The following is a 23,236-nucleotide window of genomic DNA, read 5'->3' on the forward strand; positions in this document are numbered from 1 at the left end:
CCTTGTCCCTACTCCCCCCAAATGGTTAAGAATTGCTGAAATAGAGAGGTCTTTTCCCATTATTAATATCCTAATGAATGTATTCTCTACATTTTGCTGCAAGGTAACAAAGGAGTGGTAGAATCTAGAATAAAATAACTGGAATTTACTTATTCTAGATTTTGCCATTTAAAATGCCTATCATACTACACAGTCTGAAATAATGCGTAAATTATTTAGAATCAGCTTAGAATTTTCAAACCCATTAGTGTGTTCTTACCTGAAGTCCTTTTATAAAGTTTTGAATTGAGAAATCATGATACAAAAAGATGTTGGTCAGAACCTGTAATACCTTTTCATTTATTTTAAAGGGAAACTGAGTTGTAAGAAGTAGCTGAAAGAGATTAAACGGGAGAGGGGCACACTCCTTATTAGTCTTCACTCTTCATAAATATGAAGTATTAATAATGAGGCAAAGAATGATACTATGACATAGTTAACAATGAAAGCTGAGATAGTAGCTAGTTTTTTAAGCTGAAATGTCAACAAAAATTTTAAGTTAATTTATACAACAGTAACAAAAAGAAGCTATTTATACTATATCCTCAGAACCAAAGATTATACCATCTTCCATCAAATTCCTAATTTTAAAAATACCACCTATTAACTATATGATCCTTTTTTTTCCCCTCACAAGAAACCACTGAAGAAGCTGCAGGCTTTGGCAATTCTTACGACCAGATGAGATTTTTTTCATTCCTACTGATTCAGAGTAATGAAGAGTAACATTTTATGTATTATTGAATGAGAAATACAAAATTAACACAGATGTCTATTTAAAAAGTATACAATTGCTAAATTTGTATTATTTGGCTAATTTTCAATGGTCTGTAGTGACGTTTTACATCTGAAAATGAAAAGTCACACAAAGCTTCTTAAACAGAAGCATAGTTGTAGAAGGCCAGTTGAATTTGGCTATAACCAAGCTGTTTCTGCTTTTTTTTTTTTTTTTTTTTTTTTTTTTTGGTAGAGGAAAGGTCTTGCTCTTTTGCCCAGGCTGGAGTGCAGCGGTGGCATCATAGCTCACTGTAGCCTTGAACTTCTGGGCTCAAGTGATTCTCCCACCTCAGCCTACCAAGTAGCAGGGATTATAGGTGCTTGCCACCCTACCCAGCTTAGCCAAGCAAATTTAAAAATTGTAGCTGGAAAAAATTTTCCTTAAAGTGTCAATAAATCACCTTTATATTTTTATATGGAAAAAAATAAACCCTGTGTATAAGTGGCTAGTAAATTTGTGGGCAGCTTGTTATTAGTTTACCTTACGTAAGCAGCATAAAGCACATCTTAAAGGAGTTGAGTCTAGAAGCAATTTGGGGAAAGTCAATGACATTGTTTGGCTGTGTCCCCACCCAAATCTCATCTTGAATTCCCAAGTGCTGTGGGAGGGACCTGGTGGAAGGTAAAGTAATTGAATCATGGGGACAAGTCTTTCCCATGCTATTCTCATGATACTGAATAAGTCTTATGAAATCTAATGGTTTTATAAAGAAAAGTTCCCCTACACAAGCTCTCTCTCTTTGCCTGCTGCCATCCATGTAAGATGTGACTTGCTTCTCCTTGCCTTCTACTATGATTGTGAGGCCTCCCCAGTCATGTGGAACTGTGAGTCCATTAAACCTCTTTCTTTTGTAAATTGCCCAGTCTTAGGTATGTCTTTATCTGCAGTGTGAGAACAGACTAATGCTGTAAACTGGTACCAGTAGAGTAGGGTGCTGCTAAAAAGATACCCCAAAATGTGGAAGTGACTTTGTAACTGGATAACAGACAGAGGTTGGAACAGTTTGGAGGGCTCAGAGAAGACAAGAAAATGTGGGGAAGTTTAGAACTCCCTAGAGACTTGTTGAATGTCTTTGACTAAGATGCTGATAATGATACGGATAATGAAATCCAGGCTGAGGGGGTCTCAGATGGAGAGGACGAACTTGTTGGAAACTGGAGCAAAGGTGACTCTTGCTATGTTTTAGGAAAGAGACTGACAGCATTTCTTCCTGCCCTAGAGATCTGTGGAACTTTGAACTTGTGGAAGATGATTTTGGGTATCTTGTGGAACAAATTTCTAAGCAGCAAAGCATTCAAGAGGTGACATGGGTGCTGTTAAGGGCATTCAGTTTTATGCAGGAAGCAGGGCATAAAAGTTTGGAAAATTTGCAGCCTGACAATAAGATAGAAAGAAAATCCCATTTTCTGAGGAGAAATTCAAGCCAGCTGCAGAAATCTGCATAATTAACAAGGAAACAAATGTTAATCCCCAAGACAATGGGGAAAATATCTCCAGGGCATGTTAGAGGTCTTCATAACAGCCCTTCCCATCACAAGCCTGGATACCTAGGAGGAAAAAGTGGTTTCATGAGCTAGGTCCAGGGTCCCTATGCTGTGTGCAGCCTAGGGACTTGGTGCCATGCGTCCCAGCCACTCCAGCTGTGGCTGAAAGGGGCCAACATAGAGCTTGGGCCATGGCTTCAGAGGGTGCACACCCCAAGCCCTGGCAGCTTCCACGTTGTGTTGAGCCTGTGAGTGCACAAAGGAATTGGGTTTGGGTCCGCCTAGATTTCAGAAGATGTATAGAAATGCCTGGATGCCCAGGCAGAAGTCTGCTGTAGGGGCAGGGTACTCATGGAGAACCTCTGCTAGGGCAGTGCAAAAGGGAAATGTGGGGTCAGAGCCCCCACACAGAGTCCCTGCTGGGGCACTGCCTAGTGGAGCTGTGAGAAGAAGGTCACCAGTCTCTAGACCCCAGAATGGTAGATCCACTGACATCTTGCACCATGTGCAACACCAGCCTGTGAAGGCAGCCAGGAGTGGGTATGTAACCTTCAAAGCCACAGGAGTGAAGTTGCCAAAGACCGTGGGAATTCACCACTTGCATCAGCAAGATGTGAGAAATGGGAGTCAAAGGAGATCATTTTGGAGCTTTAAGGTTTGACGGCCTCGCTGGATATTGGATTTGCATGGGGCCTGTAGCCCTTTGTTTAGGCCAATTTCTCCCATTTGGAATGGCTGTATTTACCCAATGCCTGTACCCCCATTGTATCTAGGAAGTATCTAACTTGCTTTTACTTTTACAGGTTCATAGGCAGAAGGGACTTGCCTTGACTCAGATGAGACTTTGGACTGTAGACATGTGAGTTAATGCTCAAATGAGTTAAGACTTTGGGGGACAGTTGGGAAGGCATGATTGGTTTTGAAATGTGAGGACATGAGATTTGGGAGAGGACATGAGATTTGGGAGAGGACATGAGATTTGGGAGAGGCCAGAGGCAGAATGATATGGTTTGGTTGTGTCCCCACCCAAATCTCATCTTGAATTTGCCAGTGCTGTGGGAGGGACCTGGTGGAAGGTAACTGAATCATGGGGGCAAGTCTTTTCTATGCTGTTCTCATGACAGTGAATAAGTCTCATCAGATCTGATGGTTTTATAAAGAAAAGTTCCCCTGCACAAGGTCTCTCTCTTTGCCTGCTGCCATCCACATAAGATGTGACTTGTTCCTCCTTGCCTTCCACCATGATTGTGAGAGGCCTCCAGAGCCAAGTGGAACTATGTGTCCATTAAACATCTTTCTTTTGTAAACTGCCCAGTCTCAGGTATGTCTTTATCAGCAGCATGAGAACAGACTAATGCAATCAATATTAAAAAATCATACTTGCATTTATGTAGAAATATAGTCAATTAACTTTAGTTGCTAAGGTCTAGGAACATGTTAGTATTTATTTGTTGTCAAGAGCAGCATGACAAATCAGTTAGGAAACAGTCCACTAATAACTTCAAATCATTTTATACAAAATGTAAGAGTCAGGCTGGGTGTGGTGGCTCATGTCTATAATCCCAGCACTTTGGGAGGCCAAGGTGGGTAACCACTTGAGATTAGGAGTTCCAGACCAGCCTGGCCAATATGGTTGGTACCCTGTGTCTACTAAAAGTGCAAATTAGCCATGCGTGGCGGCGCACCACTTGTAATCCCACGTACTCGAGAAACTGAGGTAGGAGAATCACTTGAACCCAGGAGGCAGAGGTTGTAGTGGGCCAAGATCATCCCACCGCACTCCAGCCTAGGTGACAGAGCTACACTCCTTCTCAAAAAAATAAAAATTAAAAAAACCAAAATGTAAAAGTAAAAATATATTGTTACTAGGAAGTCTACAAATTCTGTAAAAGTTTATTTTAAAAACCTATAATTTTTTACTGAGCAAAAATATAAAGAGATAAGCATATAGATAGATGCGATCACTCTTTTCATAAAGCTTGTATTTTATCTGGAGGTAATATATAAAATCACTGTAAAACTGTAAAACACTACAAAAATTATTAAGTAAAAATATTAAGTATGTGAGGGAAGACGTTCAATATAGTACTCAGAGAGTTGTAGAGACTTATTAACAGTTATCTTAACAATCTATAATTGGCAGTTTTCTTTTCATCGTATTCACTGGTAAAACTTCTTCTTTTTACCTTATCGAGTACTGTAGTCAGGTGCTCCTTGCAAGGCAAAGATTGGAACAGTTCTATGCACAACAGAGATGATACTGCATGAGGAAGCAATCGATGGATGATAATAGGAGATGTGGCAATTCCAAAAATGAGTATTAGTGGAAATTCATGCAGATGTTGACTAGTTTTGAAAGAAAGTCACAAAAGTGAAATGTATTTAGCAAATATATTTCAATACATCATATTTCATAAAAGACAAACTTTATTTTAATGCTTACTTTATAAGACATCCGTTAAGGATTATCATTGCAAATACAAAAATTTCCCAGGTCCTTCACTTTCTTCTATTAAACAGAGAAATATTTACTTCCCAGATATTCTAGCTCTGAAATAATCTCTTAATGGAGCCCCTCATTTTATAAAAAGAACAGAGAGGTCCAGAAAGGTTTCCCGAAGATTATACAATCTTTTTTTTTTGAGACAGAGTCTCACTCTATCACTTAGGCTGTAGTGCAGTGGTGCAATCTTGGCTCACTGCAACCTCCACCTTCTGGGTTCCAGCGATTCTCCTGCCTCAGCCTCTCCAGTAGCTGGACTACAGGCGCACGCCACCAGACCTGGCTAATTTTTGTAGAGACAGGGTTTCACCATATTGCTCAGGTTGGTCTCAAACTCCTGACCTCAGGTAATCCACTCACCTCAGCCTCCCAAAGTGTTGGGATTACCAGCATGAGCCACCGCACCCAGCTGAAGATTATACAATCTTAAGTGTTAGAAGAGATGTTAGATAGCATTCAATTTAATCTCTCACTCAAACTTTTGAACCCTACCTATAGTTCTCACTTTTGATGGCTAAGGTAGTCTTAAGTCTAAGCTCCAAAAAAAGTACAGCTTTTCTGTCATTATTTTGTACTGTGTACTTTCACAGCATACTAAGCAGTTCAATGTTAGCATTAAGAAAAGTCCTAGGATCTGGGCTGGGTGTGCTCATGCCTGTAATCCCAGCACTTTGGGAGACTGAGGTGGGCAGAACACTTGAGACCAGGAATTCAAGACCAGCCTGGGCAACATGGCAAAACCCCATCTCTACAAAAAATACAAAAATCAGCCAGGCGTGGTGGCATGTGCCTGTAGTCCTAGCAACTTGGGGAGTTGAAAAGGGAGGACTGCTTGAGCCCAGGAGGCGGAGTCTACATTGAGGCAAGATCGTGCCACTGCACTCCAGCCTGGGTGACAGAGCCAGACCCTGACACAATAAAAAAAGAAAAGAAAGTCCTAGGATCTAGAACTCTTAGAATCAATGGGTTGGGGGGAGGAGGGGAAGACACTATCAAAGTAGGAATTTAAAGTATATTAGTAAATTAGCCGGATCAGGTGGCTCATGCCTATAATCTCCGCACTTTGGGAGGCCGAGGAAGGTAGATCACCTGACGTCAGGAGTTTGAGACCAGCCTGGCCAATATGGCAAAACCTCGTCTACTAAAAATACAAAAATTAGCTGGGCGTGGTGGTGGGCACCTGTAATCCCAGCTACTTGGGACGTTGAGGCATGGGGTTTCCGTGAGTCAAGATCGCACCACTGCACTCCACCTTGGGGGATAGAGCGAGACTCTGTCTCCAAAATAAAATAAAATAAAGTATATTAGTAAATTATAACACAATACATAGCTTTAGGCAAATGTAGCTATAACTATTAAAGCAAGTTGACAAATTCTATGCCAAAAAATACACCATGGAAAATGCATGTCACTGGATTTTAAAACAAGACTTCATTTCCATTGAGTCTCACATGATTGTTTTGAAGATCCAATGTGATCATGAAAATAGTTTCTCACTATAAATGTTATGTAAATGTAGGATAATGTTATTTAGAAGACACTGTTGCTTAGTAAAGCTATATGCAATTCAGAACATCTAAGGATGGACAGTTATCAGAAAATAAGACCTAATACAAATCTCAACCCGGCCAAGCGTGGTGGCTCATGCCTGTAATTCCAGCACTTTGGGAGGCTGAGGCAGGCAGATCACCTGAGGTCAGGAGTTCAAGACCAGCCTGGCCAACATGGTGAAATCTCATTTCTACTAAAAATACAAAAATTAGCTGTGTGTGTGTGGTGGGCACCTGTAATCCCAGCTACGTGGGAGGCTGAGGCAGGATAATCCCTTGAACCCAGGAGGCAGGGGTTGCAGTGAGCCGAGATCGTACCATTGCACTGCAGCCTGGGCAACAGAGCAAAACTCTGTCTCAAAAAAACCCAAAAAAACAAAAAAAACACAAAGCAACAACAACTCAACCTGGAGTAGTTTAACTATTGAATGGATGAGTAAGAGACAGTCAGCCTTGGTAATATAAACCATATTTAATACTATCTTACTATGTTAATTTAAAACTGGCTAAATGTGCCTTTGATTCTCATTCTTGGATCAAAAAGCAAATGGAAAATCCGATAAGAGGTCTTTGAACATTCAATTATAAAAATTTTGAACACTTTGATTTCTATCCAGTTGGTATTAAAGTGAAGATTATACTTTTCAAGTTAAAAGTAATGTTTTCTTAAGAAGGGAATTTTTTTTTTTTTTTTGAGACGGAGTTTCACTCATGTTACCCAGGCTGGAGTACAATGGCGCAATCTCGGCTCACCGCAACCTCCCCTCCTGGGTTCAGGCAATTCTCCTGCCTCAGCCTCCTGAGTAGCTGGGATTACAGGCATGCACCACCATGCCCAGCTAATTTTTTGTATTTTTAGTAGAGATGGGGTTTCACCATGTTGACCAGGATGGTCTCGATATCTTGACCTTGTGATCCACCCGCCTGGGCCTCCCAAAGTGCTGGGATTACAGGCTTGAGCCACCGCGCCGGGCCAAGAAGGGAATTTTTCATAAAAGCCAAGCGATACACCATCTACCTGCTGATAATTACGAAGTCTTGCAGTACTTTTGTGGTAAAGCTTTCCATATCCTTCAAGATAACCACAACAGGAGGAGACTGCCATTGGCTAGAAGTGGTCCTCTTTTTGCTTGGCATTTTTGGGTCTCTCTTCTTTTAAGCCATTGCAGAAAGAAAGAGTTAAAAGTCAGCCTTACCGTTCAAACAGTGTTATAATGCCACATGTTGATGTATCTGTCTTTAAATTTCACAGTAACATTGTTTATTTTATTTCTACTACATAATAAATAGAAACTCAGGTTACTAGAATCTTTCTGTGTCTGACATGGGAATAATAACCAAGAAGAAAAAGATTCAGTAAAATCTGTAACTCTTCGAAATATTTATATTTTCTGCTAAGGAAATGACAGAAAAAAACATGAAAGAAGAGAAAATTTAATTTTGCTTTATATAGGGACTAAACTATATAGAACCTTTGGTATTATGGTAAGCATTAGGCATTAGACATAGTTCAGTCCCTATATAAAGCAAAATGAAACTTCCCTTATGATGATTTCAGCAAAAATGTTAATTGGAAAATGTAACCACAGTATTTTTTTCCCCATACTGTCTGGCTACACAGCACCATAAACTAAGGCTATGGTTTTATGTTGCAGTTACCTAGTGTTAACCTAGATTATTCTTTTTCACCAGACTGTCATGGTAGAATAGAACTTCTTTTTATTTATCAGTTTGTCAAACATACTTTAAAGAGCAATGATTCCCTAAGAACTCTAAACATGAAACAAATTAGATTTTAGAAAATACATGACTATTCTTCATTGAACTAAATTGACAGTGGATACTAGCAGCATGGTTCAATTGAACAAAGCAAACATTGCAGAACCTAAGAGATAATATATTAAAGTTATAGTTACTGTCACAGAGACGGAACCTGCAACAGAAGCAATTCCTGACTCTCTGTTTTTGTCATTAGGGAATATTCTCCCCAAATAACATAAATTGTTAATTACCTTATAAATACCTAAGCACTTAACAGGAATTAGGCTGCATACTAATAAAAGAACATTTTAAAATTTGAGTAGCATTAGAAAAAATAAATAGCTACTCTTAACACCTAATGTTGCAGAAGCATATCTTTGTTAGATGAAAACAGCACTGCGTCTAATATTATTCCAAGCCCCATCAATCATATGTCAATTTCCTGGGAGAAAATTGTCGGTTTATATCTACCTGTGTGACAGTCATATACCAACTGGAAAGTGAATCCATTGAATAATGTCTCTTTCTCTGGGTCACCTGAACACCTTCCTCCTCTTTGGATTTTATATCTACACAGCAGTCCATCAACTGTGAGACCAACTTTTGCAAAAAATGTTTTATATCTGTGGAATATAAAAAGAAAGCTTATGTCTGCCTCTTCTAAAAAGAAAACTAAAGCTCTTGAAATTTCTTGTTTAGTATATTACTTTTTTTTTTTAGTAGAATGTGCTTTTTTATATGTACCATCAATATAGCTAATATAACATTTAACATATTAACAGTTGATGCTCATTAGTAGCTTCATTAATTCAGACTAAGACTAGACCAAAGCCTATGTATATTATCTTTTTTTTTTTTTGAGATGGAGTCTTTCTCTTTTGCCCAGGCTGGAATACAGTGGCAGGATCTCAGTTCACTGCAACCTCCACCTCCTGGGTTCAAGCAATTCTCCTGCTTCAGCCTCCCCAGTAGCTGGGATTACAGGCACCATATCACCATGCCTGGCTAATTTTTGTATTTTTTTAGTGGAGACAGAGTTTCACCACGTTGGCCAGGCTGGTCTCGAACTCCTCACCTAATGATCCACCTGCCTCAGCCTCCCAAAGTTCTGGGATTACAGACGTGAGCCACCACTCCCGGCCACTTACATATATTATCTATAATAAAAAGACCACATAAGCAGATGTGTAGATATGCAAACTATAAATCTTAGGAATATGTATTTAAATTACATTCGACAATAAACTATTTTCAAGGTCCCTGAGAAAAATCAAAGGTCATACAAATTATTTTAGTCATTATAAATCCTTCACATAGCCATTTTTAAAGATGCCTTTAAGGACTTTTATTTAATTTCAATTAGCTTATAAATGTGAAAGCAATATAAGCCCACAAAATTCTTTTATCACTCTAAATCCAAACAAATTTTACTATATTAGGGCCAGGCATAGTGGCTCAAGATGTAATCCTAGCACTTTGAGAAGTTGAGGTAGGAGGATTTATTTGAACCCAGGAATTCAAGACTAGTCTGGACAACATAGCAAGACCTAATCTCTACCAAAAAAACAAAACAAAAAAAAACAATGTAGCTGAGCATGAGAGCATGGTGGCATGCACTGGTAGTCCTAGCTATGGTGAGGCAGAGGTGGGAGAATTGCTTGAGGCCAGGAGTTCAAGGTGGCACTGAGCTATGATCGTGCTACTATAGTTCAGCCTAGGCAACAGAGTGAGACCCTGTCTCAAAAAAAAAAAAAAAAAAAAAAGAGCTTTTTACTATACTAGTGCGAACACTCTATGATTTCATGGCTTTCTATGCTTAGGATTAGGTCTGTCAATGGACTATTTTTCACCATGGTGGCTTTTCAAAGTGGGACAATAAGATGATTTATGCCTGAAACATGAGCCCATGAAGTCTACTCGCTTTTAAACTGAACAAGAGCTCCACATTCCTCAATTCTCAGCTTTCTGTCTTAAGTCTTTCTACTTATTAAACATTTCAGTGGGTCAAAGAATGCATCTTGCAAAATACCTGGACTGCTACCAGCAGTTAAGCTGATAGGACAGAAATGGGTCAAGAATAAAGACAGCAAAGGGAGGCAGAGTTCTATTACAGTCACAATTACTCTAAGAGCCCCTAAACAGCACAGTGTGCCAAAAACAGCACAGTGTTCTTTCCACAAATAAAAAGGGATAAAGAAAGCCTGAAAAAGACAGAAAAGGATGAAAGAAGTCTGTAACATCTCACCAAGGTTATTATGGCATTTATATTTTACCTGGACAATCTTTAGCTTGCAATGAGACTACATATGGTGTGACATTATTCTGAAGGGCCTCTGTTAGACTTCTGAATGTTAAATCATGATCTGTGACATTCACACCTATGGGATAATACATCAATGTTACATCACCATTTTTACTAATAATAATTTAACAATGACAAAACCTATTTATCAAGCAAACTAACAAGTAAAAACATTTTAAAAAATGATTAATAACAGAAACCAAGAAAATATACTACATAAATGAGGAGATATCCTTTAACAATAGCTATCCAAAGGCATACACTATATTTGTCAGGAAAGATATTTAGCACAGTTCTTCTTTCAAACAAATTACAGGGATGTGCAGTTGAAAACACCTTTTTTTTTTTTTGAGATGGAGTCTTGCTCTGTTGTCCAGGCTGGAGAGCAGCAACTCAATCTCAGCTCACTGCATCCTTCACCTCCCAAGTTCAGTGATTCTGCTGCCTCAGTCTCCTGAGTAGCTGTAATTACAGGCATGGCTAATTTTTGTATTTTTAGTAGAGACAGGGTTTCACCATGTTGGCCAGGCTAGTCTCAAACTCCCGACCTCAAGTGATCTGCCCACCTCAGCGCCCCAATGTGCTGGGATTACAGGTGTGAGCCACCATGCCCGGCTGACCCTTGAAAACATCTTAAAAGTAATTTTGTTGCTTTGTAAAATTCATAACGAGCTCTTTAAGGAAATTAAAACTGGCCAGGTGCAGCAGCTCACACCCATAATCCCGGTACTTTGAGAAGATCACCTGAAGCAGGAGTTCAGGGCCGGCCTGGCAAACATGGTAAGACCGTCTCATAAAAATTTTGAAAAAGTAAAACTATTGGTTCTTTTGGTATTTATGGAATCCCTGGTTTTCATTTCTGTAAATCAGAGTTTCAAGGTACTGCATACAGTTACCAAATTTTTGAGTAAAACGTTTCCTACTACTTTGGAAAAAAACTGTGTTAACTGGTATCTTCCCTAACATAACCACCTGTGATTTCCAGACAGTCATTTGGTGCTTATGCAGAGAGCGGCAACAGCCACTTTCAAACTGCTTAAGAGTTGCAACTGCAAAACTTTCATTGCTTCGGAAAAAAAAAGAAAAATTTCAGAATCATCCACACCAGCAATAATAAGCCATTTTTTTCCATGAGAGCCTAAAAATATTAGAAGGCTATTTTTTAAATGGATATTGAAAATGTAGAATATCAAAACTATTCCTAGCATGCATTATGGTCTAGGATTATAAGGCATTCCTGAACAAATTTAGAAGTTCAGTAAAATGCTGGTTTATCTTGTCTTTCACTGACTGGCTATAAGCTATTTATTAATAACATATTCATTATATTTATATTATAAAACAATGAACTTGTCTATTGCAAACAAGATCATCAACAATGTGTTTAACTAGAAAAATGTTCTTCTCAGATAATGATTTTAAAACATGCTTTCCATTAGCTTGGTACAAGTGGGTCATCACTGGGCCTCAGTTTTTCATCAAATGGAAGAGTTTTTAGATATTGCATTGTAAATCTGGTCCACAACATCATAAAAATCATTCCCTTGAGTCTTATTAGTGTGATGCAATATTGGCATCAGCTGGTACCCTTTCAGAAATGCAAAATTTCAGGCCTCGCCCCAGACCCATTAGCCAAAATCTACATTTTAATAAGATCCCTGGAGGTTATTTGTGGGTACATTGAAGTTGAGAATTAATTTCTTATCTCAGAGCTAACTAGTGTAACAAATCTTGAATAAACTGAAAGTGAAATTAAGAGCATGTTTGGAACTCAAATAAATTCAACTTTGCTTTCAAAGGGAATGAAGGAAATTTGCTAATATTCCAAAGAAATTTTTTCCATTGTCCTGGAATCCAAATGTTTAGTAAAGATGAGCTATTAATGATGGATATTTAAGTATCTAAGACATTTACAACCTGCAATTTGAAAGCAATTTATATGCAATCCAACCATCCAAACGCTGACTTGTAGGTATTAATATAAATATATTGAAACAATCTAAGACTGGAAAACTATACACAGGAAAATAAAATTAAGGTCATAGAGAAATTCCATTGAAGATATGACTAAAAGAAGTATGAAAACTAAATCTACTAACACTGGTAGTTTCTTTATTATCAAATCTCATATACTCTTGTAATATATGTACAAAGAGTAAAACAAATATATTTTCCCTTCTGACCAAAAGTTGGGGAGAACATTAGCTAGATAAATTCCTTTTAACTTACAAACATATGATTATCTGTAAAGATATAAACAATTTTTATTGGTTTTTGAAAATACGTAAAATATAGTTGGCTTAACTGTATAAATAAAAGTGACAAAACGGGTTCATCAAAACAGGTCCTTCTCCACTATTCTCAACAATAAAAAAATTTTTTTTTTTAAACACAAAATACACAGAGATGCATGCATGAACAAACATATGCATATATACCAAGAACAAGAGCAGCAGTTGGAATTTCTCTAAGTGTTATTTGACAGCCCAAGTCTCTTGAATTCTTCTGGAATCCAGAATGAGATTTTTGCAGAAATTCAATTAGATTGTCAAACAAGTTTTTATTTAATTCCTCTTGTAGTCGCTACAAAGAACACACCAAAAATTATTATTAGAAATATGAATCAGATGTCTTTCCTGGTTTTAGAAAGAAAATTGTCATGAATTCAATAATGTAAAATGATCAAAAGGTGAACCTAATTAAAAAATGTTTTTTCCTTAAATCTCTAGAAATCAGTGCTTTGGATTCCCCCATTAAAAATTCCCTCTCAAGCCTGGTTAACATAGCGAGACCTCATCTTTCCAGATAAAAAAACAAATTAGCTGGGTGTGGTGGTGCATGTCTGTGGTCCCAGCTACTCAGGAAGCTGAGAGTCTGGGAGGTCAAGGCTGCAGTAAGCTATGGTCATATCACTGCAGTCCAGCCTGGGTGACAGAGCAAAAAAATAAAAATTTTAAAAAGGTGTATATATATATGTACACACACACACATATACATGTACATATATGTTTTATATATAAATATATATGATTTAATGTCTCACATATTTATGATATGACATTAAAGGGTTTGGATTTTAACCTTTGGGGAGCACCACTGAAGGGATGTGAAGTAAAGACATGATTAGATCAAGGTTAAGAATGGTTAATCTGGCAGCAGGGCTAGAGGGGTTGCCTGGAATTGGGCTGCGTTTGCCTTGCAGAGGGTGTTTTCTAATTTGGCTAGTGGTGTCAGGAATGCCAGTTAGGAAGATATTATGACAATCCAGATTAAGAAATGAAGAGGGCCTAAACAGGAAACCACAAACTCAAATACCTTGAAGGGATCACATGGAATACATGAATGAGCAAAACCACTAGGTGTAAATCAGTAAGGACAGGTAGGTGGCAGTCATAAACTGGAATGTATATAACCCTCCCAAAGGCAATTAAAAACAAAAACTACAACACTGTGTTGGCCAAAGAAAATAAGTTGTCAGGCTAAAATGCTGCCCCTAGAACTTCTAATTTGCTACAGTGAAGAAATTTTTCAGAGGTGAAATATAAAGATGAGAAAGTAAAGGAGTTTAGAAACAGCTTGATTTCATAGTTGTGTACCTGAATGGATAATTTGAGTGTCACCATTTGAAAGCTCCTTGCCTTAACGGCTATCATAAACATCTATTCCATTCACAAGAAATATGAGTGTTTGTTCATTTTTGTTTTTGAGACAGGGTCTCTCTCTGTCACCCAGGCTAGAGTGCAGTGGTACTATCTTGGCTCACTGCAACCTCTACCACCCAGGTTCAAGTGATCCTCCCAACTCAGCCTCCTAAGTAGCTGGAATTACAGGTGGACACCACCATGCCTGGTTAATTTTTGTAGTTTTTGTAGAAACAGGGTTTCACCAAGTTACCTAGGCTGGATTATGGTTGTTTTTTTAAGGATACACAGGTTATGCTTGACCAATACTTCCTATATTTCATCAATTCTCTTGTAAACTGGTGGAAAGGAAGATGAGAAGCAACAAAAATGAGACTTACAATGTTACAGAAAAGTTATTAAAAAAAGTATTCACCTCATTTTCAGATTTCATCTGCTGCCATAACAACTGATAAGTTTCGAATCGAAGCTTACTGTCCTCAGACTCACTTTTCCCTTTGTTAAAATAATCCTCTAAAAACAGAAAGAAATGTCAGTTTCTTTTTTCACACAGTGTAAGTTATAAACCTTGTGTGCAAAGTCACACAGTAAGTGACAGAAGTTGAATTTTTTTTTTTTTTTTTGAAATGGAGTCTTACTCTGTCACCCAGACTGGAGTGCAGGGGCACAATCTTGGCTCACTGCAATCTCCACCTCCCAAGGTCAAGTGATTCTCCTGCCTCAGACTCCCAAGTAGCTGGGACTACAAGCGCCTGCCCCCATGCCTGGCTAATTTTGTATTTTTAGTAGAGATGGAGTTTCACCATGTTGGCCAGGCTGGTGTCAAACTTCTGAACTCAAGTGATCTGCCCGTTTTGGCCTCCCAAACTGCTGGGATTACAGGCGTGAGCCACCGTGCCTGGCCTGGTCTTCTTCCCACTGCCCCCAAACATTGTTATTCTTTTTCAAAAATATTTAAGCCATTTCTTCAAATTAATTTTATAGTAATCCTGTCACTTGCTCAAAGCTAATTTTATTGGCATTTGACTAGATAAAATCAGATTTACAGATTGATTTGGGGAAAAATAACATCTTTAATATGTTAAAAAATCCCAACCCTAGTATCACAGGTCTCTTAATCAAATATTTTAGATTCCTTATAGTTTTCTACTTGCCCTCATATTTCTTGTTGTTTACTGTTAAGTATTTTATTGTAACAACTGGAGTGTTCATGATATTAAATTTCTGCTGCTAGTATTCTACCATGAAGTTTTAATGTTAACTGACAATTTGGAATAGAAATTCACTTTCATGTTAAGGAACTTCTAATCAGTTAACTCAGAGTTTTTAGCAACTATTGATTTTTAATTTTATCAAAAGCCTTAGAATACACTGAGGTCATCATATGGTAAAGTGGCAGACAAAGTTATAAAATTAAAATGCCAACAAAAAAGAAAGCAAAGAGACACATTATTGATCTTGGCTCACTGCAACCTCCACCTCCCAGGTCGAAGTGATTCTGCTGCCTCAGGCCTCCAGAGTAGCTGGAATTACAGGTGCCTGCTACCACATCCGGCTAATTTTTGTATTTTTTAGCAGAGATGGGGTTTCACCATGTTGGCCAGGCTGGTCTTGAACTCCTGACCTCAAGTGATCCACCCACCCTGGCTTCCCAAAGTGCTGGGATTACAGGGGTGAGCCACCGTACCCAGCCATAAGTCACTATTACTAAGAGACAAAGCAGGCCAGGCATGACACTACTATTATTATAAGACAAAGCAGGCTGGGCACAGTGGCACATGCCTGTGATCCCAGCACTTTGGGAGGCCAAGGTGGGAGGATCACGAGGTCAGTAGTTCAACCTGGCCAACATGGTGAAACCCATCTCTACTAAAAATGTAAAAATTAGCCAGGTGTGGTGGCACGTGGCTGAAGTCCCAGCTACTCGGGAGGCTGAGGTTGCAATTGAGCTGAGATTATGCCACTGCACTCCAGCCTGGGTGACAGAGCGAGACTCCATCTCAAAACAAAAAAAAAAAANAGAGAGAGAGAAAGCAGAATAACAAGGTAGCTTTAAAAAGAACAAAAATAGTCACTTTACATTAACAGGTAAAGTCATAGTATAATGTGAAAGTGGCAAATCAAGACATGATTTTTATGTGCAGAATAATGCTGCATCAAAATACATATGAAAACCCTCTTAGAAATTGGGAAACACAGCAGTAGGATACTTTAACCTGATACCATGACTTCTCTCAGTCTTTTACAGATCAGGTAGGTAAATTTAAAAACTACACTGAAGAATATAAACTCTCACTGTTGCCAGGTTTCCACCTGCCTCGGCTCCCATTCACGGTGCTATACTTCAGTGTGAATATCGCCTACAGTGCCAGTGCTGTTGCCAGTCTCTCTCCAGTTCCTACCCAGTTGTTTTACTAGATATGCAGTCATCCACAGAATACTGAGGAGAGGGAGAGTTACCAGTCTTAATTACGTGCCTAAGTGTCTTAAGTCGGGACAGATGGTAGGCAAAATGTAGAGCATCTTCCTACTTCTTCAGGCAATCTGTTTCAACAACTGAAGCCAGTGAAGGCAAGTGCTCAAGTCTGGATATGTTTCCCTCATTCCTGCTCCATCTGCCTTACAATCAGGGTCAATGCCTCAAATATTTTTATATTATAACACTATCTGTTGGTCTTAGAGCCACATAATGAAAAAAAGAAAAAAAAGCCTAATAAACTTCTAAAGCAAAGTTCAAATTATATAATTATACATATAAGATTTACTAGTACTAAAAATTATAAACCAGTCCTAATAAGTTATAGCTTAAATTCAATACAAAAAGTTCTAAGTTGAAACTTGACCTCACAAAATGAGAGGCAGTATTAAGTTACAGATAAATCATGAGCTCTGGAATCAGACAGGTTGGGTTCAAATCCCAGCTCTATCATTTACTAACATAATAACACTGAGAAAGTTCTGTGTATCCTCATACATTTCAATGATGACAATAATCCATTCCTCATAGTTTGCTGAGGTGATTAAACAAATTAACACACATAAAATGATTAAAATAGTCTGGGCCTGTAATCCCAGCAATTTGGGAGGCCAAGGCAGGTGGACTGCTTGAGCTCAGGATTTGAGACCAGTCTGGGCAACAAAGTGAGATTTCGCCTTTAAAAAAAAAAATTAGCAGGTAAGGTGACATGCGCCTGTAGTCCCAGCTGAGGCTAAGGCAGGAGGATCCCTTGAGCCCAGGAGCTTAAGGTTGCAGTGGACTATGAATGTGCCACTGCACTCCAGCCTGGGTGACAGAGTGAGGTCTTGTCTCAAAAAATGAAACAAAACAGTCTGGCACATGGTAAACACCCAAGAAATTTTAACAATTTATTAGTTATAATTACATTGCTGATGATATTAGATGTCACTGCACACTATGTGACCCTAATGATAATGGGGGAACAAGTCTTGAATTTTCACCAACCTGTTTCTACTAAGTTGAACAATCTGCAACATTAAAGAAATTTGTGGCCAGGCATGGTGGCTCATGCTTGTAATCCCAGCACTTTGGGAGGCAAAGGTAGGAGGATCACTTAAGCTCAGGAGTTCAAAACCAGCCTGGGCAACACAGCGAGATCACATCCCTTTTTAAATATATGTATGTGTGTCATCACTTTAAAAAAATCCTATTCTATATATTCAAGTTATCCATTTATTTCTTTACTCAAACAATGGCATAGTTCATTTTTTCTTTTTTCGATTCAAAACTAGTACATGGGTATGCTTAACTCTATATCATAATTTTTCCACTGGAATGAATTTTCACAGTGCTGAATATTGAATGTAAATACTCAATAACCCCGTGAGGAGCTTTTGAAAAATTCTAGCACTTAGGCCCCACTCTTGAGATTCTGATTCAATTCATCTGGGTTAGGGTCTGGGCATTGGTACAGGTTAAGCAGCTCTAATCCAAAAATCTGAAATCCTGTAAAATCTGAAACTTTTTGAGCACCAACATGATGCCTGAAGTGGAAAATTCCATATCTGACCTCAAGTGACAGGTCGGGTTCAAAAAACAGCCAAAGCTTTGTTTCATGCACAAAATTATTTAAAATATTATGTAAAATTAGCTTCAGGCTATATGTTTAAGGTGTATATGAAACATGAATAAATTTTGAGACTTGGGTCTCATTCCCAAGATTATCTCATTACATACATGCATATATTTCAAAATCTGAAAAAATTCCAACATCTAAGACACTTCTGGTCCCAAGATTTTGGGATAAGAAACTTTCAACCTGTATTTTTTAAAAGATCCACAAGTTGGAATTTAATAAGGTCAATAGATTGCATTAATATCAGTTTCTTAGTTGTAACACTGTATTATAGTTATGTAAGATACTACCACTGGGATAACTGGTGGAAGGGTACTTAGCCGGTTAAAGAGTAGTCCATGCAACTATATGTGCATCTACAATTCTATAAATATTAAGACTTTTTCAAAGTTCCCCAAATGATTCTAATGTGCAGCTATGATTGAGAACCAGTGGAATAAGTACTTTCTGACAGTAATACTGGATTTGATTGAAGAAGTCAAGTCTTGTTAATTTGATCACTAAACAAATATCAGGATATACATGAAAAAAGGGAAGACAGTATCTTTATTAATTTTATTGAGGTATAATTTACAAATAATTCAACACAACCATTTTAACAGTTTGACCCAAGTATATACTTACATAACCACTCTCTCAACAGAGAAAGTTTCCATCACTCCAGAAAGTTCCCTCTTGCCTTTTTGCAGTCAATTCCCCCTACTTCATCCCAAGAAACCACTGGGACTTTAAGACAACCTGTGTTGTTTTTGCCTTAAAAAGAAAAAGAAAAAGAAAAACAGCAGGGCACGGTGGCTCACACCTGTAATCCCAGCACTTTGGGAGGCCGAGGTGGGTAAATCATGAGGGCAGGAGTTTGAGACCAGCCTGGCCAACATAGTGAAACCCCTTCTCTATAAAAAATACAAAAATTAGCCAGGCATGGTGGCGCATGCCTGTAGTCCCAGCTACTCGGGAGACTGAGGCAGAAGAATCACTTGAACCTGGGAGACAGGGTTACAGTGAGCTGAGATCACACCAAGATCAGAGAGCTAAACTCTGCCTCAAAAAAAACCCCAAAACCAAAAACCAACCAAACAAATTAGGCTGGGCACGATGGCTCACACCTGTAATCCCAGCACTTTGAGGGCTGAAGCAGGAGGATCACTTGAGTCCAGGAGTTCAAGACCAACCTGGGCAACAAAGTGAGGCCCCCGTCTTTACAAAAATTTTAAAAAATAATTAGCCAGGCATGATGGTGTATGCCTGCAGTCCCAGGTACTTGGTAGGTTGAGGTGGGAGAAGCATTTAAGCCCAGGGGTTTTGAAGGCTGCAGGAACTATGATTGTGCCACTGAACTGAAGTGTGGGTAATAAGACTGAGACCCTGTCTCTAAAATAAACAAATAAACAAAACCAAAGAAATGTCTTTCCTCTCTTATTCGCATGAGTATGTGAGTGTGTGAGGGTGTATGTGTCTGAGTGATAAAAATCCACTTCCTTAATATCATATGTGTCTATGAGTGATTAAAATCCAATAATTTAACAAATCTGTTTTAGTTGTAATAAAGAACGATTGAGAACTGTGTGGGACCCCTGGGCTTACGAGAGAGGATAGAGGGTGCAAACTGGTGGAAAGGAAGTAAAGATTAACAGAGAGCAAATTTGGGCCACTTGAAAATATGCAGCCGTTTTGAGAGTAGAGTCTTCTGCTACTCATTCTCAGCCTTTCCCTTCCCTCAGGCTAGCAAGAGATAGGAGTTTTGGAACACAAACTACAAGCCCAAGGTGGTAACAATCCACAATAACACAGTTTCTTCACATGGTATTTATGTACAGTCTTAGAAAGCTCTACATGTTAGCTTTTAGAGACATGAAATGAGAATAGGGAGAAATCTTAGTGATAAGCCAGTATAGTTTCTCATTTTACAGATGAAGAGACCTAGGGAAAGGTTAAACAACAGGGCCAAAGCCATAGAGCTAGTCAGGCTTAGGATCACACTCCAAATTCCTTTACTTGTAGTCCAGGTGATTCGATTACCCTGTGCTCCAGCAGGTAGAATTACTGTAAGAGATCCAAGACCTTGGGTTTTTTTCTCAACATGTATTGATGTGAACAGCATTTATCCCTAAATTAGAACAGGTCATATTCTACTTAACACACATGTAGTCACTAAGCCCTAAGTTCCTATATGTTCCATACAGATGATTGCTTTAATTTTCTTTCCCAAATTCATTCATAAAATGGAATATCACATCAAAATTTTTAAGCATATTCAAGTCTCCCCATGAATACTATGTTATCACAAAAATAATGTTTATACAATTTTCATTAGAAAATATATACAAATTTATAATCATTTCCTTTCTTAGGTTTTCCTATGCTACCAATTATCATTTTCTTTTCTTTTTCTTTTTTTCGAGATGGAGTTTCCCTCTTTTGCCCAGGCTGGAGTGCAGTGGCGCAACCTCGGCTCACTGCTGCAACCTCCACCTCCTGGGTTCAAGTAATTCACCTAACTCAGCCTCCCGAGTAGCTGGGATTACAGGCACCCACCACCACGCCCAGCTAATTTTTCTATTTTTAGTAGAGACAGGGTTTCGTCATGTTGGCCAGTCTGGTTTTGAACTCCTAACCTCCGGTGATCTGCCCACCTTGACGTCCCAAAGTGCTGGTATTACAGGTGTGAGCCACCACACCTGGCCTATCATTTTGTTTTCTACATAACATTTTCCCAATCGTTAGGCATCTGGGTTGCCAGTCAGTATTTATTGTTTTGATTACTTAATGAAGGGTCAAAATGCTTCTCTAGTAGAAAATTACTTTCATTTCTAAAGTTGGAAATAAAATAAAATGGCAGAGAAGTAATCAAAAAGACAATCTCTTTTAAAGAATGGCAGCATATCCTTTAAAGGAAATTTACTTTCCAGCTTACCTTTGGAGGTTGTATTTAGATTCCCTTTTCAATTAGAGCCGTGGGGTGTCCTCTTATATTTTTGACCAATGCCTTGGAAAATAAGTGCCACACCAACGTGGCAAGTAAGCCAAGCTCAGACAAGAAAATTACTAAATTCAATTAGGGTTAGTTCTTAACAGTTTAAGAAGGTAGGGAATAAAAAATTTAATATTTGGACATCTTACCTATTGGCACAGAGATCTTTCTCCTTTTGGAGTTTGGCTTAAAAACAAAGCAGCCCTATAAAAAAAAAGACAAAAAGCATAAAGTCAAAGTAGCCAAGGAACAGATAAATCTGATTAAGCAAATATTTTATAGGCAAACACTTCTTTTAAAAAAGATGGTAGGGGAGAGAACACATTTCTTTCAGGTTCTAAAATATCATATCACTTCTCTCTGACCTGTAGAAGGATAATTCTAAAACAACAAGGGAGACTATATTCTCTCCCCTCCTTCCCATGAGAGACCCATCTTTGATTCTGCTCTTTGGCACCTGATTTAAAAAGCAGACAAAGAAAATAAAAGCTGATTAAATTTAAGTCCAGAAAGGTTCTGTTTTTATAAACTTAAAGGAATTAATACTACACATTAAAAAATGAAGATCAAGAAGGTTGAAAATAGTGATGCTCTCTCAACCCCAAAATTATTTAAACTTGACGTATCTATAACCTTAGTAGGAAATAGATAATTGCAGTTGCTTCACTCTACATACTTTTCTTCATCTGATAAATGCCTATTCGTTTATCCATTAAAGCTTGCCTCAACACTCATCTCCTTTGGGAAACCTTCCCCAATTCTCTAACCAGAAATGCTCCTTTCCCTGAGATCTCACCATACTTGAACATCTTTATTTTGCACTGTTTTAAGTCACTTTCATTGCATATCATAGTAGTTTATGGATCTGTCTCTCTGAGAAGATTGTGAGTACCTTCAGGGACAAAATGTATTTTATTTATAAAGGTTTCCCCAATGTTTGGAATAGTGCTAACATATATATTAGGCAATCAGTATATGAAATGAATAAATGCTTGCCAAGTAATTGTCCTGGTAATTTCCCAGCTATGTTTAGTTTCCTATTATTTGACTAGCGGTAGATAGCCTGCAAGTTACTGGTCCTACTCTATTCTACCAATCCTAAAGTCATACATGATGGATAGCTTCTTAAAGATTTCTATTGCTACGGAAAATATAAGACAGAATGAAAGAACCATACCTAGGAAAAGTTGTCAAAGGATAGTGTTAAAGACAGCTGTGCAAATATAAAGTGGTCATTTGGATTATATGTTCCAAATTAAGAACTATGCCTTATATTCCTTTTTTTTTTTTTCTTTTTTTTGAGACAAAGTCTCGCTCTGTTGCCCAGGCTGGAGTGCAATGGTGTAATCTCGGCTCATTGCAACCTCCGTCTCCCAGGTTCAGATGATTCTCCTGCCTCAGCCTTCCGAGTATGTGGGATTACAGGCACCCACCAACATGCTCAGCTAATTTTGCATTTTACTAGAGATGGGGTTTCACCATGTTGGCCAGGCTAGTCTCGACCTCCTGACCTCAGATGATCCACCCACCTCAGCCTTCCAAAGTGTTGGGATTACAGATGTGAGCCACTGAGTCTAGCCCTGTGCTTTATATTCTTATATCTGCAGCCAGCAAAAGTGTGTGAAATCATATACATATTTAGAGAAATCATGTGGAACCATGACAAACCTGTCATTGCCTCCTTTTGGAATCCACCTGCAATTCATTAAAGGAAAAAGGAGCTTCAAAGGAGCAAAGAATGAGGAGTGACCAGAAAGGATCTTAATATAGAGCGGTGGTAGTAACATGGTTAACAATTTGGAACTGCAGGTCAAGTGATGGTGTTTGAGATAGAGGAAGGCCAACAGTCAGAAAATCTCATGAGGAAAGAGACATTAAAATGTTTAATAGGTTTAAGGGCCAGCCATGGTGGCTCACGCCTGTAATCCCAGCACTTCGGGAGGCTGAGAGAGGGGGATCACTTGAGGTCAGGAGTTCAAGACCCACCTGGCCAACATGGTGAAACCCCATCTCTACTAAAGTCCAAAAATTATCCAGGCGTGGTGGCACATGCCTGTAATCCCAGCTACTCAGGAGGCTGAGGCAGGAGAATCACTTGAACCCGGGAGGTGGA

General features: G+C 38.5%; 1 protein-coding gene across 1 annotated transcript in view; it reads right to left on the reverse strand.

Annotated features, from left to right (window-relative positions):
• The window catches only part of ORC3 (origin recognition complex subunit 3), a 63,354-nt gene that overhangs the window by 37,798 nt on the left and 2,320 nt on the right, over positions 1 to 23,236 (reverse strand). The window contains exons 2-9 of the mRNA XM_037742138.1: positions 21,273 to 21,327; positions 14,474 to 14,571; positions 12,856 to 13,000; positions 10,389 to 10,493; positions 8,587 to 8,738; positions 7,373 to 7,506; positions 4,488 to 4,647; positions 260 to 373 (exon numbers count right to left, since the gene is read on the reverse strand). Of these exons, the coding sequence (XP_037598066.1) occupies positions 260 to 373; positions 4,488 to 4,647; positions 7,373 to 7,506; positions 8,587 to 8,738; positions 10,389 to 10,493; positions 12,856 to 13,000; positions 14,474 to 14,571; positions 21,273 to 21,327 (963 nt within the window). The remainder of the gene's footprint in view (positions 1 to 259; positions 374 to 4,487; positions 4,648 to 7,372; positions 7,507 to 8,586; positions 8,739 to 10,388; positions 10,494 to 12,855; positions 13,001 to 14,473; positions 14,572 to 21,272; positions 21,328 to 23,236) is intronic.

The sequence above is a fragment of the Cebus imitator genome, unplaced genomic scaffold, assembly GCF_001604975.1.
Source record: "Cebus imitator isolate Cc_AM_T3 unplaced genomic scaffold, Cebus_imitator-1.0 Scaffold117, whole genome shotgun sequence".
Taxonomy (NCBI): domain Eukaryota; kingdom Metazoa; phylum Chordata; class Mammalia; order Primates; family Cebidae; genus Cebus; species Cebus imitator.